At 33.6% G+C, this 18,850-nt stretch overlaps 1 protein-coding gene across 18 annotated transcripts in view; it reads left to right on the top strand.

Moving 5' to 3' along the window:
- Positions 1–18,850, top strand: part of TRDN (triadin) — a 362,263-nt gene that overhangs the window by 326,512 nt on the left and 16,901 nt on the right. For 12 of the 18 annotated variants that reach the window (XM_072832697.1, XM_072832631.1, XM_072832729.1 and 9 more), the window contains 7 exons: positions 132–176; positions 1,337–1,357; positions 3,095–3,121; positions 3,853–3,891; positions 4,264–4,299; positions 5,300–5,344; positions 8,126–8,149. In XM_072832697.1, coding sequence (XP_072688798.1) covers positions 132–176; positions 1,337–1,357; positions 3,095–3,121; positions 3,853–3,891; positions 4,264–4,299; positions 5,300–5,344; positions 8,126–8,149 — 237 coding nt within the window. The remainder of the gene's footprint in view (positions 1–131; positions 177–1,336; positions 1,358–3,094; positions 3,122–3,852; positions 3,892–4,263; positions 4,300–5,299; positions 5,345–8,125; positions 8,150–18,850) is intronic. The other 6 variants (XM_072832680.1, XM_072832652.1, XM_072832623.1 and 3 more) reach the window with 5 other exon arrangements.

Here is an 18,850-nt window from a genome sequence, read left to right as displayed (position 1 = left end):
TCCAACATGCAAATGACTTTGAGGGCATGCTTCCTATATAAACTGAGGATCACCCGCAAATACATAAATAAGAAATGCTTGCTACACAAACAATCCATAGATTGCCAATTAATTTTAATTTCTCTTTCTAGAAAAAGCTGAACATCAAGAAAAAGAATCTCCAACTATAAAAACAGGTGCTTTTACATTGTCTTAAGTCACTAGTGTTATTAGGTTTAAAAATTCAAACAGAGCATATGAGTGTTTTTCATCTTATTTCCTGGTACTGTTCAGTCTTCTGGTTTTCTAGGAAATCTAGTTTATCTGACATTACGGTTGTGTTACTGTTGAAAAACATACATTTTGCTAAGTATTATAACACATATGTGTAGGATTGTCAAACATACTATTATGATACAGTAAGGGTTTTTTTTTTGTTTTTGTGCTTTTATTTCAATTCCAGTTAGTTAACATATAGTATAATATTGGTTTCAGGAGTAAAATTCAGTGCTTCATCACTTGCATACAACACCCAGTGCTCATCACAAGTGCCCTCCATAATACTCGTCACCCATTTAGCCCATCCCCCTGCCCACCGCCCTCCTACCAACCCTCAGTTTGTTCTCTATAGATAAGAGTCTCTTATATTTATAATAGTAATAGCAGTATTAACAAAATAGTATTACATTCATGGTTCACAAGCCCCTTTCACTGTTGTCCGTATTAATGCCATTTGTAACACTGATTAAGTTGATTCAAGGTAAGCTTGTAAAATATCTTGCCAAATTACAGAAATTACCTTTTACTAAAAACTAATCATGAATTTCCACTTGATATCTTTTCTTAAATATAAAATATGTAAATGGTAGCTTCATTCTTTAAAAAAAATGCTATTTGATTTTTTAAAAGATATGGTAGTTGGCATCATTCAAACTCTAAGGCACACACTGCTGGAGGGTGTGAAAATATCCTTCCTTCTCTTTTTCTAAGAAAAATTTAGAATATTAATACTAACATGCATTCTGAGAGGATGATGACACAATATGCATTTTACGCTCTTCAGAAACAGTGAGGCATTCAAATTACCATGAGCATTCATATTGCATTAAATCAGATAAGATTTCATAGGGATGAAGAGACCAAGAATATTCTATATCTGAAAGCTTTATGATTTCTTCTGCAGGGAATTCGTTAGGAATATAACTTTAAAATTATTCAAAATGCATTTTCTATTGCTCATTTTAATATGTTTAGCCTACTTCTAGTTTAACTTGGACAGAAATAGGAATATAAAGTGCTGATATTTACCTATAGGGGAAAAATGATCACCAGTTTACTTTTCTTCTTTACTTTTTAGACAAACCCAAACCAACCTCAAGTAAGTGTACCACTTTAAAATTTTAAGAATTTGTTATTTAAATCACACTAATTTTATGATCTCTTTGTATTGTATATGCAGCCAAAAAAAAAGACAGTGTGTTTATTAGTGCAATAGGCAGGACACCATCACCTATATAAATGATTCTGACAAAGAATATTGTGTGTATCGTATTCATTAATCCTTGAACGTGACTTTACTGAGCACCAATCAGTTATATTACACTGTACCAGGGTATGTGAAGGAATGCCAAAAATGTTTTCTGTTTTCATGCCTATGTAATTAATGCATTTACCAAGATAAGTAATGTTTGTGTAGGAAAAAAAAGTGGTTTCATCTCTCTTTTATGTACCTCCATTTGTTTGTGAGGATGTATTGAGTAAACACGGTATGGAGATTCCTCTAATAGTCACTGCTGGGTTAAGAAAAATTTAGAACACATAATACCTGTCTCCAATTATTAATCTTAGCACATTAGACTTTTATTATTTTACTTTTTCAACACCTGAAGGTAAGTTGTTTTTAGTATTTCAGAATCTCTATTTTATTTTGACATTCCAAGCAATAATACCAATGCAACAGCTTTTGAAAATTTATGAAGTTTTATGTAATTCATAAAAATGAAATAATTATTTAATACTGTTAAATTATGACCCAGACTTTAACCTGGGGTAAAAATATGTGCATTTCAATCAAAAGTGTATCTAGAAGTTCTATCTAAAGTTTTTAAATGCCAAGGAGTAACCCTGTTCCTTAAGAGTATCATGACAGGCTCCTTACAAATGCAGCTACAATTTTCTTCTAATTGAATTTGATGTTAAAATATTAAATGTTGCCTTTGGGTTGGAGAAAATTAGCTTTTATTATTGCTAAGGGTATGCAAAAATTAAGAGTTGAAAGTCAAAACTAGAATGCTAATATGAAGTTCACCATAATCACTTGTAAATACTGTTTCTTTTATGAAATGTTATTCATTTCTGTCTTTATTATCATAAAATATTTTAATAATTTTTTCTTAAGTTTTGAATAAAGCTTCCAGAGAAGCTATAGAAGACTTATAATTAAATGTATCAGGTTTATAGGTATGTTCTCACTTAAACTGAACTGTGAGGAAAAATATATTTTTAAAAATCCTGTCATGTTACTTTTTCCAATATTATTGGTCTATGCATTAACTAAAAGAACAAAAACAGAGGCTGTTTCTGTATTATCAGAGACTAAAGATAAATAACATTTTATATCTTGTCTCACTACTCTGACAAAAGTCACCAAGATTTGAATTTCTGTGATATTTTTCAACCTCATCCCACAATCCCACCCATTGCAGTTAGTATAACATCTAATACCTGAAGTTACTTTATAAATATTCAATGAATGAATGTATTCGTGCATATATGAAGAACAAGTTAAAAGTCTGTGAAGCAGAGATTTATAATTTGCAATTTGTAATTAAGAAAACCATCCAAAGGACTTCAAATTGATTAATGCGACCATTTAGGCATAGAATGTGTTAGGTTCCTTTATCGAGTAGTTCTAATTTCCAAATAGAGTTCTAGTTAGTTTTCAGAGATATTGGTTATTAGTGCATCTCTTTGCCATTCTGAGCATATGTGTTTATTGTCATTACTCGTGGAATTTAATAGGAAATACCTAGAGATAAAGCTCAATTGTCTGCTACTGAAATACTATTCTGTCCTTTTCTTTTTTTACTATATTCTTTTTTTTTTTTCCTTAAAGAGGAAACACCAGAAGTCACAGAATCAGGTAAAAAATTACTTTCCCAAAGGAGGGAACATAGATCCGTGAAGACAGATTTATGTGTAAATTTGAATCTCTATCTAGCTGTGTAACATTTGGGAAAATCTGTTGGATGGCTCAGATTCCTGGTTTCCTCATCTATAGAACAGACAAAATGACTTCCCAAATTTTGGCTTGTTATGAGCTTTAAATAAGATAAGATATGCCACATCCCCACTACCTGGTTTTCTTCTCAGTATCGTTTGATATATCCAGTTGAAGAAAAACCATTAATCAACTGAAACTTCTGAAAAGGCATGTGTCCACTTTTTGCTTGGAGATATTTTGACTCTCATTGTTTTTATTTCAGTTTATTTATTGAGCATCCATAGCACCAGATTCTCATTTCCTAAAGAAAACAATTGAAATTTTGGATGTTTTTCCTGTTGTTACTAGTTTACATTTAAATGCATGGCTTGCTAGAGCTTTCCTTCAAAGCACATGAAAACAGAGATAAAAAGAAAAAGGGAGAGGACTCTGCCATCCAGGTGACTGAATATAAGCCAAATAACCAAGCGTAACAAAAATATACATGTTCTCACACAATAGGAGGCATACTCTTCCTTCGTATTTTGAAAAAGCAGAGCCCTGACCCCCTCCACTTATGGGATTAAGTCTCATCTCCAAGTATTCACTTCACAATTGAGTAAGAAGTCATTTTTTTAAACTGATGATTTCCTGTTATATTTCCCCCCTAGGGAAGAAGAAAATTGAAAAATCTGAAAAAGAAAGTAAAGGTAAAGATGACATTTAAAGACATGTACACCCAATTAACAATAAAAACACAGAAATAAAAATACATAATTATACAAATTAGATCATTTAGCAATTCCCGAAAATGTGGAAAGAGATTTTTAAAGCATGTTTCAGAATTACAGTTCACTGTAGCATTTTCCAAGCAAGAGGGTAGGCGTCATTTGTTATTAGATATCTAAAGAGAATAGAAGGTTAGGTTTAGGTTCTGCTATTTCTAAATTAACAACATAGAATTCTTTTCATATAATGCCTGAATTGTGAATATTGACTACAAAAAAGTTCATTCCAAACCTTAGGAAAACCTATGAATAAATGATATATGACTCAAAATTACCTTTTTTTTTTCTCTACAGAAAAAGCAGAAATGAAACATCTTAAAGAAGAAAAAGGTAATCTTTAAAAGACTGAAAAACATACTGCAAAGCCCTAAAGAAAAAATAATTGAGGCTTATTTTTTCACTTTATTATTTTTATTTTTTAAAAGACTTTATTAATTTATTTATTGAGGGGGAGAGAGAGAGAGAGAGAGTAGAAGCAGAGAGAGAGAGAGGGAGAAGCAGACTCACCACTGAGCAGGTGGCCTGATGCCGGGCTTAATCCCAGGACTCTGGGATCATGACCTGAGCCAAAGGCAGATGCTTAACTGACTCAGCCACCCAGGCGCCCCATTTATATCACTTTAAGATAAAACTTGTAGTGTATATGATGAGCACTAGTGTAATTAAAGGAAGAAATGTGGGAAATACGGATATGTGGTAATGGCTGGGTTGAAGGAACAATGGACAGCAGGCCAGTCCCAGCAAGCGTGCATTCATGTGTTGTTGTGCCATTGGTGAGCAACAAGTTTAGAAGCTGCATCACAGAGGACTTTATTTTCTTAACATTGGGTGTGTTTATTTGCTAAACTACAAAATATAATGATAATCACTGATTTTCAAAGTAGTTATCTGAAAAACTTATAAAGGCCTTACTTATAAAGAAATATCTATTGTATCAAGAGGAAAGCATTCTTAAACATATCAAAAAAATTGTTAATAATACGACAGGTTCGGTTTTTTTGTTTGTTTGTTTGTTTTTGTTTTTGTTTGTTTGTTTGTTTGTTTTATCTCCAAATTCAGTTACTTAGAATGACCCATTGTACATGGAGTCTCATTAAATACTGTAATCACTGCAAACATGTAAATCTGTTTATGCAAACAAAACAATCTCTACTGGTGACATTTGTTTTTGTTAGGTTTTAGAAGAGAAAATTTTTTAATGACCCTGAGAAAATATTTACATTAATTAAATAATTCCCATGTTCCCAAAGCTTAGTTGAAGTGAGCCAAAATTTTAATGAAAATTCCCTTTAAAAAGTCAGAGTTTAATTTACATTTTCCTTATCCACAGTCTCAACAAGAAAAGAAAGTCTTCAATCACACAACGTGACAAAAGGTAATCCTGAATCAACTTTGTAAATATTCAAATGCTAAATTGGAGGTGAGGTGTCTAAATTATGCTTGCACTTAATATTAACACTAAAATTTTTTAAAGCAACGAAGTCTAGCATTTATACACTTCTGCTAATGGCAGAGGAAGTGGACAGGTGGGAAACCTAGCAGGAGATTTACATTTCCATGGAAAACTAGAAAGAAGAAATCTGAACTATTAACAACATAATCATTCAATAAAATATTCCAGTACATACCAGAAGATAAATTTCTCTTTTACAAAAGACTTTCATAATATGAATTATAAGGTCAAAAATGATATAGCAGTAAAAAAAAAAATAGAGCTGACAATTATTTTATGTATTACATAAATATAACCATTATCATAAATAAAGTTTTTTTTTAAAGTTGGCCTTTAAATTAAGTCCACCTAGACAAAACGTGTTTTGTAGAGGGAAAATGCCAGCATGTGCACAGCAGGAAGATGTCCTTCACCTAAAATGAGAATGACCTATTTCGGTGATATTGACTATCAAAAAACTATAAATACATGTTATAACTGAATTATATAGCCTAGGTGATATAATTTTGAACAAATGTAATTAATTCAAAATGTAATGGGATTTAAATATTTTAAATTTTAAGATGCTAAGTAAACATGTCACAATTGAACAATTGTTTTCAACATTGTAAATATATGGAATTCCAGTGTGGGGGGAGGGGAAATCAGTGTTGTATTTTCACTGGTTCCTTCTTTCTGCTTACTGTATTATGGATGCCCCAAATGGCAGGACTTACCTAGACATATAACTTAGACATATAGTTATCAGTAATTTAGACATATAATTCTCAGTAATATTAGAGGGTAAAATTTACAATAAGAGCAAACCAAATTTATAGAAGCATATAGGGGCATAAATTTTATATTTCAACTTTCTTAACTTTTAGAATATGGCTTAGCAACTTTTAAAATAATTAACCAGAAGAATAAGAAAATTCCAGTTACTTAAAAAAACTCTTTGGTACATCCTTTCCTATTATTTGTTCATTTAATCCTCACAACAGGCCCAATTATCATGCCCAAATTAAAGATGAGGTAGGTGCAATGAGGGAGGTCTAAAATCCCAGAATGTTTAGATGGTAGAGACAGGATTTGGTCCAAAGACTTAAGAGTTGAACTCATTCATTTACATTTCACTACCCCATCACACTATGGCACACATTGGAGAAGCTTTCTACCAATCAGAGCAGCCCAAAGGTAAAATGTAAATGTACTCAACTTTGTCCCCAAGTGAGTAGTCTGTTCAAACTATAACTTGAGGGCTGTACAAGGCATTTAGGCTTTGGATAGACAGTCCTTTCTTACCCCAATCTGGAGCCCATCATTTCCAAGGTCTTCATATTATGAATACACAAAACAAGGTATTATAAGTAAAAGCACAAGACTAACCCTGAGCTAGTTGAGAACACAGGCACATTCTTATTCATTCCTTCATTCAACAGATGTTCATTGTATTTCAATAAATGTTTGTTGTATTCCTTTTAAGTTTCCATTTTTTAGCCAGTGAAAGTATTTTTAAAGGAAAAAATGACATGCTATTTTGTAATTTTATACGTGAGGCATGTGGTCGTAATATCACTAAAATCGTAAGTGTCTCAAATGAAAAAAATTTTATTGGTATTAACTAACTTTGGTGAATTTGTAACCCTTGGGTTTATATTAGAAACTCTACAAGTCTCAAAATAAATCATGTAATGCAGATTCATTTAAAAATTTATATATCAAGTCCAGCCCTTTAAATTAGACTAATGGGACAGTAGCTACACTTGGGGTGAACATTCCATAATGTATAAACCTGTCAAATCACCAAATTATATACCTGAAACTTCTGTAAAATTATGTCAACCATATTTAAAAAAAAGAAGGTAGACTAATATAGTACAAAGTAAGTGTTATGAAATTTTTTTTTTTTTTTTTTTTTTTTTTTTTTTTACTTTTCAAGAAGTTAGCATTTCTGTTATAGTATTTGGGACAAACATCTCACTTTATATTTTTGTCCTATATACACACACTTTAATGTAAAACAATACTACTTTGAAGAATGATGGTTTCTCATTGAAACTAATAGACAAATGGTTATGAAAAATTAAACTAATTTTGCATGTAGTTTATTAAGGTTTAGATATTTGTCCTTATAATTTTTGAAAGGAAAATAATTCTCAAGGATACATTTTATGGAATTGAAAATTTAAACAAATATTTAGATTAATTACATAATACAAAGTATTTTTACTCAAGTCAGCTATAATTAGAATTGAATCAAGATCCTTAATTTAACAAAGATCCTACTGATTTTAGTATTTTAAAAGTGTAAATATGTTGTGACATCTACAATGATTAATAGCTTTTCTGATATTTCACATAAAAATAATCAATATATTCAAAGACCCATGTTCTCAGGCAATAGTTATATTCTTTCATTAACTCTTTTTTTAAAAGTCTTTATTTATTCATGAGAGACACAGAGAAAGAGAGGCAAGACACAGGCAGAGGGAGGAGCAGGCTCCATACAGGGAGCCCTATGGGGAACTCCATCCCAGGTCTCCAGGATCCCACCCTAGGCCGAAGACAGGTGTTAAATCACTGAGCCACCCAGGGATCCTCTTTTCATTAACTCTTAATAAGAAAGTCAAAAGATGTTAGATTCTTTCATGTGGTCCATCAACGTATAATTTCTTTGCATTTTATCTAAGTTAAACAAAACTTATTTTCTTTTTTTTTTAGCAGAAAAACCTGCAAGAGTATCAAGTAAGTACTGCTTGTATTGAAGATAAATTCTCTTTGGCATGCAGTATAAATCTCCAGCTAAAATTCATAAAATATTTATATTTTTAATGTGTTCAGAGATTGAGTCACTTCATACTAAACCTTCTGACAGGAATTTAACTTTTAAAATTAGTTATGTTGAAACTTAAAAAACTATGTTATTTGAAATGATGAGTTGGAACAAATACTTTTCATGTTCTCAAGCCTGAAGATTAAAGTGACTTGCATTCAAATACATAATTTTTTCAGCAATTTAAGTAGAATGAAATAAAATAATCTTGTTTCTGCCTTAAACCTTCAATCACTAAAGATTTGCTACAGAGCACATATGGTTGAGCGATCATGTTTTATTCGCTGATGTTTTTCAATGTTCATTAACTTAAATATAATTGTATATCTGAGAAGAATAACAGAGTTAGGAATGGATCTAAGCTTTAGGTTGTAAACAGACAAAACTCTCAGAAAATACCCTCTAAAATATCAATATCTAGACACACATAGGCATTCTAAATATACAGGATACGACTTTAATTTTCCATAAGCTCCTAAAATTCTGGGAAATAGAACTTTCCCTCCCATGTTTTCTGATTTTAAAAAACCATCATTTTAAATCAGTTCTGTCTAGTGCAAAATCATGTGAACAACACATGTAATTTTAAATTTTCTAGTAGATACATTAAAAGGGTCAGGAGAAACATGTTAAAATAATTTCAATGTTTATTTAACTCTCTATATAAATATTATTTCTGCATGTATCAATTCAGAAATATATTGATATTTACACTATTTTTTAATTGTGTGTGTGATTTACACTTATAGCACATTTCAGTTGGTACTAGTCACATTTCAGTAGCCCAAATCCTCATGTGGTTAGTAGCTACTGCATTGGATGGAACAGATCTTAATATCTATTGAGTGCTTCCATTGTGCCCATCACATAGTGAGTATTGATGACCTACAAGACAAACATTAAATGTGGTACTTGCCACATATCTCATTCAACACTCCTTGACTGCAAATAATAGAACCCCACATGAACTTGCTTCAGGGATTTCAAAAAGGAAAGTAATTATACAAGGGTACAGAATTGTCTCATGGATGCAAGGGCAAAGCTCCCACTTGATCCTCAGGAAAGCCCTCTGAAACCATCCCACTCTACACTCTTCCCCTACACCCACAGGTAGTCAGGGTACACTTAGTGAAGGAGGTGATTCCAGAATTTGTACTTGGAAGAATAGTTTGCTTTGAATGACTGGAAAAAGATGGAAATGATATGAAGAAAAACTCATTTCTCCTGTCTCTTATTCACTCTGACAGAAGTATCATGCTCCCAGAACTTCCTACACTAGATGTATGGTTGGTTGGTTGGTTGGTTGGTTGGTTGGTTGGTTGGTTTCCACACCAAGAAATTATCTGTGATGCCAGCTAGGTGTCACACAATGTCAGTCACTTCTGACACTACCCTGGACTTAGCACAGCACAGTTTAAGGGCTCAGTCCTACAAGCCTGCTTCCTACCTCAGTTGCCAACCATAAGTGGTAGGTCCCAAGTTACTCACAATTTCTGTCCAAGATGGCTAGAAATTAGAGGTTCTCATCACTTCTTCCTTTGGATTCATTTGCTGGAACAGCTTATGGAATGTAGAGAATCGCTACTACATTTACTAGTTTATTATATAATAAAGGATATTATAAAGGATACAGATGAACAGCCAGATGAAGAGGTACATCGGGCAAGGTCTGAAAGGGTCCCAAACACAGGAACATCTGTCCCTGTGGAGTTGGGGTGAGCCATTTTCCTTGTATGTAGGTGTGTTTACCAACCCAGAAGTTCCCTGAACCCTGTACCTCTGAGATTTTTTTTATGGAGGCTTTATTACATAGGCATGATTGATCATTATCTCAATCTCCAGCCCCCTTCTCCTTTCTGGAGGATGGGAAGTGGAACTGAAAGTTCCAGCTTCTAATCACAGCTTGGACTTTTGGGTGACCAACCCCCATCCAGGAGCCCACCAAGCATTGCCTCATCAGAACAAAAACCCTTCCATCACCCAGGAGATTTAGAAATCTTGTACCAGAGACAAAGGGTAGAAACCAATATATATATTTTCTATTATTTCAAAGTTGGTGACCAAAAAAGCATGGTGTATAGAGGCCATCAGAAGAAGAGTTGGCTGACGTTAAGGGCTAGTGTCAGAAAGCAGTGGAGGTAAGGCCTCTATGAGGTACAGATCCTGCAGGCCAAAGGACTTAAGACTTACTGCCACAGGAAATTGTGGGTTAATTTATCAAAGGGAGGAAAGTGGAGGGAATTGTTGGGAAGAAATAGGGGTAAATAGAAAGTAAATAAGAAATAATAATACTAATGGAAAAGAGAAAAAGTGTGACCAGAAAAAAAAAATGTCTACTCTTTCTTATGGATCATAGGAAATAAATATCCAAGAACATCATGAGATGATACATTTTAATCAATTGGTTGCTGCACACATGGAGATCATATTCTCCATAGCATATAATTTTTGTTATACCTTTTTGGAGGCAATCATCAAAAACTTCCAATATTTATCAAATAAAACATACTGAAGATAATTTAAACTGAAGATTCATCACTCTTTTTCTGAACCCTTTTCAACATTATGTACATGTGCATTTATTTTTGTTCAGATTTCTTATTTATCTTTCAGTCCTTTGTCTTTCATAAAGGAGGTTTGCAAATAGCTTTTGCTTTAAACATATTGCTCCCTTCCTCCCTTGTGCCTGCTTCTCTTGTCCTCTGGACAGGATCAGATCCTCTACTTGTGACAGGCTGGTTTGTCTGCTTTGGTATGGGATGCACAGAGACTGTCCTTCACTCCCAGGTTTTTTGGCTGGGAAGGAAGAGAACGTTAATATGTGGGAAAGGATCCATATAAAACAAGAGAGGTACCGCTTCCTAAATTCTGATTCACTCTGATTGAGATGCTTACAACCGTCTGCATGGACTGGATTTTCAAATATCTGAGGTTTTATTATAGGGATGAAAAAGATACTGATAAGAATCAGCAACACATGAACATCTCTCTACTGCATCAGTGAAAAGTAACATTGCAAAATCAAATTTTCCATGATTCCTGGAAGATTGTGGTTTAATTGATGCCTGTGTCTGCAGGTCTATTTTTTAAAGGATGAGCTTTCTGATTCTAAATGTTCACTTCATTTTCATTCTGTATTTTTTTTCTAGCTATGGTAAATATATAATAAATAATTTGCTTTTCATGGAATTGAGAGGAAGACACCAAGGGATGTTAGATTGTATTATATTTAAGATCCATTACCTTAAAAATTAACAGCAAAATGAACATATTTTTGAATTTTAAATAGCACAGCCATTTGCTATTAATATTTTAAGTCTTCAGAGAATTTTTTTCTGGAAAATAAAAACTGTACATCCAAAAACATTACTCCCCAGGAAGTTGCCCAAAGGCAAAACATAAAATAAAACAGAAGAATGAAAACATACATTATTAAAAGGCAAAAGGTGCCAAGGGAAGACTAGCACCTAGAGGAATTGCGAGGCTCTTGACATAGCTAAGGCGTTGACAATGTATTTATAACAATGGGTGTGGTGTACCAAGGAAAAAGATTTTATAGAAACCTATAGTTTTTTCATTTTTACTGTTTGGTAGTCAATATTTAAGTAAAGATAGATTGGCTTTCCCCATAAAATAAGTATTTTTTTTAAGATTGCATTTATTGGAGAGAGAGAGACTCCTTTTGAAAGAATATAATTAAACATAACTAAAGTATATCATTTGTCATAATAAAAGTGTAACCTATTTTGTATTGATTATATGTCCCGGCACTGAAAATTTTCAAGAATTTCAAAAAGCCAGAGTTTACTACTAATAAGCATGTAATTCTCATTTGAAAGAATATTTAACTTTTTAAGACAAACTACTAATGAGTCTGTGAATTATAAAATTATAATCTAGTGGCAAAAAGAACTATTTTTCATAAATTCTTAAACACGAAAAAAGTATGCTTTGCTTTATGTTGATATTGTCTATAATTCCCTTTTATAAATAATTAAATTGATGATCTTTTCCAAAATGATTGAACTCAACTAATGGCTAATTTATGTCTAAGTCAATTTATTCATGTCATCTCAGACTAATTTAGTTGATTTTTTTCTAATTTTGTCACATGGTAGTCTCTCAGGCATATCAAATTATAGGATGTATCCTGATATTTTGCTGCTAATGTTATGTTCTCAGATTCATTGGAGTTTTACTGTATTATAAGTTATTCATGTTCACTGCTGTATAGTATATTACTTTGTGAATATACATATTTTAATCTATTCTAATATCAATAGATATTTTCTAGTCTCTACCTTTCTCCTTTACTAATATAAGAATATAAGGCAGTAGTTTTAAATGCTACCTCAGCAGCATCCCATAAGCTTTTATATGGAGTATTTTCCTTATTGTTCAGTTGCACATGTACTTTAATTCCATTGTAATAAATTCTTCAGTATTTTACATGGAAGTTTTAGAACCTATTTTTAAATTTCTAAACCTGTGAGAATTATAAAGATCATCCTCTTTTAATCATCTTCTAGTTTAATTGTGTAGTGGTGAAAGAAAATGGTCTACTCTCTAAAATGTGTTGAGCTCTGCCTTATGAACAAATAGATTATTAGTTTTAGTAAATATTCTATATGACATTGAGAGTAATGTGCATTTTCTAATGGCCGGGAGTGTGATTCTCTATTGATTGAGTCAAGCTTCATTGCTTTTAAATTAGCCTGTATCTTCATTAATTTTTTGAATGTTAGAAGTATCAGTAATTGAATAAATTATATTGAAATCTCCCACTGATGGAAAATTATCAGTTTAACCCTGTAGTCCCTGTAGTGTTATCAAATTTTATATTAGGAACTGTTTTATAAGTTCCATACATGCTTAATTGTATCTTTCTGGTGAATTCAACATTTATCTTTTTATGATAACTTCTATATTCCATATAATGATCTTTTTGTAAGTAAAATGACCTTACAATTATCCCAGCTTTCTTTTGGTTAGCATCTTATCAGAATTTTTTTACAAACATTTATTTATGTCTTCTAATGACAGTCTGTTTCAGATATGTCCTTAGTAAATAACATAAAGCTAAAATTTACTTTTTACTTTACCCAGTACAATGGCCTTCAACTTTTAATCTGATGAACTTTAACTACTTACCATTCGTTGTGATTATTATTTTAGGTCTAATTTTTACCATCTAAGTTCTTGTTTTATATTTCTCATGCCCTCTCAACATTTCTTTATATTTTTTCTTGTCTTTTACAAATTGAATATTTTTCTCTATGAATAAATAGTCTTTAAAAATTTTTTTAAAAAATATTTTCCTCTAAATGTGTTTTTATTTTTTCATTTTCTAGCCTCTACTTATTTGGAAAGACTATACTCTATTTCTCTTACTTTGGAGGTAGCCCTTGACATTTTACTATTCTTTTTAAAGAATAAAATTACTATACAACACCACTTCTAAACAAGAGAGGGATGTTAGAACATTTAAATTTCATCACATCCAATGCTGATTTACCAAGCTCATCTTGTTCAATATTTTAATTCTAACCTTTCGAAGAATCTGAATGTCAAATTATGTTAGTAGTAATTCTTCCGTCAATATGTGTCTATCTTCCCCTACAGGTTTCTCAGTTTCATTGTTCTTGCGTCTCTGACTTGGCTTCTACTTCTTTCTTTTCCAGCAGCACCTTCTTTACAAGTGTCTTGAGCAAAGACTTATTAGTGAAAGCATTCTCAGTTTTTATTTATCTGACACTGTCTTTAAATCATCCTCATTCCTGAAAGCCTGTTGCTAGGCACAAAATTTAGGTCACTGGTTAGCACTTTGTGCACTTTGGTTACATTATTTCACTGTTTTGTTTTTCATCCTCCACAAAGGCAGGGAATTCTGTTACCAATCGAATTGTCATTCCTTCCTATGTGATGTATCTTTTCTTTTTCTTCTTTAAATATTTTCTCTTTGCCTTTGATTCATGCAGGTTCACTATAGTTTATGGAGTGAGAGCTACTTTATACTGTGAAATTCCTCCAGGACATGTGGAATTATTTTTTTCTTTTTTCTTTTTTTATAAATTTATTTTTTATTGGTGTTCAATTTACCAACATACAGAATAACACCCAGTGTTCATCCCATCAAGTGCCTCCCTCAGTGCCCGTCACCCAGTCACCCCCACCCCCCACCCTCCTCCCCTTCCACCACCCCTAGTTCGTTTCCCAGAGTTAGGAGTCTTTATGTTCTGTCTCCCTTTCTGATATTTCCCACACATTTCTTCTCCCTTCCCTTATATTCCCTTTCACTATTATTTATATTCCCCAAATGAATGAGAACATATAATGTTTGTCCTTCTCCGATTGACTTACTTCACTCAGCGAATTATTTTTTTCTTTTACTAGTTTGGAGAATTGATAGCCATTATTTCTTCTAATACTATCACTTTTTTTTTTTTCCTTCTGCTGATTATGAATATGTTAGGTATACTCGCCTTTTTTTCTTTCAAATTTTTCAGTTTCTCATTTCTCTCTGCTGTATTTAGTGTAATTTGATCGGTTTTAACATATGTTTGCTGATTATTTCTTCAGCTCTATATAATGGTATTTAACTTATCCAGTGAGATTTTATATTATTTATATTTTTATTATAATAGTTATTTTTCAAGTCTTACTGGTTATGTTCATAATCTCCTATTGCTTGACCCGATTTTAGAATTCATACTTTATTTCTTAAAACATTTCATATGTATGTTAAAGTTTGAGCATAAAAATTCCAGTATCTGAAGTACTTTCTTATGTAAAGGTGTTGTTTATTGTTTCTTCAGACTCTTCTTCATGATGGTTTTTTAATTTCTGTAATTGGAACTTTGATTGTGAGCTCATACTCCTTTTGTCTAAACAAATCCTTCTTTCTCTCTGTTTTCCCTGTCCTGCTCAACTTTTATTCCACTCTTAGCAGTTTCTTACCATTTGTGGGGTCCTGTTCTAGAAGTGAACCCTGGCTCATGGGTTTCCCAAGGTCACAGGGTTCCTGACAGTACCTGCACTCAGACCTCATGGTGAACCCCTTATGCTCACGTGCTCTTGAACTGGGCAAAGCCCTCCCAGTTTCAGCAGATGATCTCAAGTTGTCATTACTTGCTTTTCAGAAAATACCTATTGGCTGTTTGGGGGTTCTGGGATGTCTCTCAGACTCCCCATTGTCTCTCTGTGCTTTTCCTTCTACAAACACTAATGCTTGGCAGATTTTGACTATTTGTTTGTTCAAATCCACATGTGTTTTAGGGCTCATTTCATTTTGTTATGAATATTGTCCATGGGTTTCATTATCTCTTTTTACAAGGGGATTTGGAAGAGATTGAAATACTGTGTTTTTGCCACCTTCCCAGAATCCACGGAGGCAGTTAGTTATATTTTCATCCCCACCCTGGCACAGCTTCTATGACCTCACTTTACTCCTTGCACACTTAGTCTCTGAGTTCCAGTTTTAATATAAACACTTGTCCACAGGATGACCTACTCTTTCATGTATCAGCAGGTTTTCTTCTTCCCCTCTCAGGGCAGGAGGAAGATTCTGGAGGGTTCCTTTATGCCCTCTGAGCCCAGCACTGCAACAAAAAGTATGATTTTGTCATTAATATTGTCTATCACGTTAGCAGCAGCCTAACAATCCAATAGTTGCTTTTTTAATGTTATCCATGAATCTTGTTTTAATAAGACACGTGGGATATTATTGGAGATCACCTGCTGGAATGGAGTGCTGATGAATATTAACATCAATGTAGTTTTTGTTAAGAACAAATTAGCACTAAATTCATGATAGAAATATAAAAATCATCATCAGATAGTGGCTGATGCCAGGGAAACTGGCCTAAAAACTGAAAAATTGGGAAAGCTTCATAACATCTCCGTGCTTGGTAGCCTTATTTTTGAAATGTGGATAATAATAATATTACCTCATAGAAATTTGAGGGAGATTAAGTAAGACAAAATAGTAGGTACATAAATAATAACTGGTGTCCAATAAGCGATTATTAATTGGCATCCATGAGGGTGGTGATGATAATGATGGGGACGGAAATGACTACGGCATGCTGTGCTACTTTTCCTAGTTAGGAACAGGTTTCACTCATTAAGCTTTGTGTCAAACTGGAGAAATGGTAAGATACAATCATGTGAGAGAAAACATCTTATTCATTTTGGGGTGGTTTAAAACAATCCTACTTTTTAGAGGAAGGGTGATTATCCTCATGGAAACTTTGCTTCAGGAGAAAAAAAAATGGAGCAGTAACTTGGTTGAAGCCTTCTAAATAGGTACCAGCTGCCGTGCTTACCTTCTCTAATCGCTCCCCCTGCTAGCCTCAGAGAGCGTCTGTGTATAAGGCACATTTGGTCAAATATTGTCATTGTCGATGATTAGTCTTTGGGTCCCAGCAATGTGACCTCATTCATTTATTGGTGATGTTAAGTTGTCCTGACATTGCCCTCAAGACAGTTTTGTCTTCTCCTCAGAGTGACAGGACAGACACTCAGAGGGAATTGCATACCTTTATTGAACACCCTTGGCTTTACTGTGTGCACAATTCCAAATGTGAACTGTCTGCATTCTTTATTACCCCCTGAGGTCAGTCTTCAAGAATTCTGTGGCTATTGCTCAGCGTAGCAGTAAATTTTCTTTAAAACTCGGGATCATTTTAAATAATAGTATAGAAGAAGCATTCAGATTTAAAAACTAAAAGAAACAGGCTATCGACTGCTTTTTTGAACCACCATGTATTCTTCTGATTTCTTGAAAAACTGTTGACTCCTAGAATGTAATATTCCACCAAACCATTTACACATAATTCAGCAAATCAACTGAGAAAATATTTTAAAGCCTTTGGGATGTCTATAGAGACAAAGTGATGCAGTGAATTAGATAAAATAAGAGGAGCAAAAATGGAAAAAAAATCCATATGCAAAGTTATTTTGTGTCGATGCTTTAGGATTCCAGCTGTTTACCTATGAGTATTTCTTGAAACTCTGGCACAAATCAGAACAGATTGCTGGTAGAAATGAACATGCAGTAACTGCTGGTACACATGCATGCATTATTTAGGTACTTTTTATTTATTTATCATGTTTGCTAAGAGTACACAGAGCAAGCTGGGCACTACACAGGAAATTTTATCTTTAAAAACAAGAAAAATAAAGTTCACAATCTAGGCCATCGATATGGTTTCCCTGAAAATGTTCTTCCCTCCACATTACATACTCTTTTAACCTTTCCCATTATTTTACCCACTCCCATGCTCCCATGCTCAGATGAGGAAGCATTGCTTCTCACCCAAGATTTATCACTCCATGTTCTCCTTGACTCTATCCCTTCTTGCCTCCCATGATCCTGGCCCCCTCCATCCCTCCATCCTGCATCTTCAGTTCTCGCTCTAAGAAGCCCTTCTCCCTTCACCTACAATATCTTCCAACTGCTCTTTCACATGCAATTTTCCTTGCTCTTTTTGCTTCCTGAGGTCATGGTACTTTTGCTTTCATTTACAATCACACTTCTGAGGTAAGTCTCCCACCAATTCTTCAGGCAACCTGAGCATTGCCGTCCAACATTTTCCTCAAATACCACACTTGAAGCTCAGCCCAGATGTCCTGATTGCTGGGCAATCACTTCTTCTCTTCTCCTCACCTCTCCTTCTTCTCACTTCTTCCTCTCTGATGCACTCAACATTGTTGGTCTCATGTCCTTTTTGAAATGTTTTCCTCTCTTGGTTGTCATAATATCAGACTCCTTTTTTCGGTATGAGCATATTTGCTCAGTATGGGTTTCTGCTGCTCTTTCTTTTTCCAGAGGATTAGTTCTTCCAGTCTCAGCTCTCTTTCCTCCTCTTAGCACTTTTTCTCAATGGGGGCATCCCACCTTGTTGTCCACCTCTTTATGGCGAAGGCCTCAAATTGTTCTGAAGCCTAACCTGACTTATCAGCTCTGGCCCCACATTTTTCAACTCCCAGCTTCACCTTTTGTCTGCATAGGTTTATGACTGACCTTCCTATTATATCCCTCTTTTCTCGCTTATCCCTTGACCCCAGCAAATGCTAAAAAGAAATGACGTGTGATTTCCATTCTTCAGTTACTTAGACATAAAACTTCAAATTCTACTTTGACTAATCACTATGCTTTGTCTATGGCTCTAACTCAGTGCCAAGTCATGCTAGCATGTACTATTTCTCCTCTGAACCATTATAGTGACTTTCCAGAAGGTCCCTTTCTGGTTTCTGCCATTCCTCCATGTCATGTCTACTAAATAGATTAAGTTTTCCAAAACTTCAGATTGATTAGACCATTTATATAATAGGTATTCAATATTTCCTCACAGCAAATTTAGACTACATTCTACATTTCTTAGCCTGAGGGTCTAAAGCCTCTATGATCCAGTCTTAAACTACATTTTAAATCCTTTTTCTATAACCATTGTTTATACTAATAGGAGATAACAAACCAATTCAAGTTTCATGTTTCTTACTTTCCTCCATCCTTTGACCCTGTCATTCTTTTTTCTTGGATTTTTCTTCCCATTTCCAGCCATATGATCCTTCACAGCCCATCTCCAGTTCATCATGACTCTCCAAGGTCC

The sequence above is a fragment of the Canis lupus genome, chromosome 1, assembly GCF_048164855.1.
Source record: "Canis lupus baileyi chromosome 1, mCanLup2.hap1, whole genome shotgun sequence".
Classification (NCBI taxonomy): Eukaryota; Metazoa; Chordata; class Mammalia; order Carnivora; family Canidae; genus Canis; species Canis lupus.
This window is presented reverse-complemented; position numbering and strand designations above follow the sequence as displayed.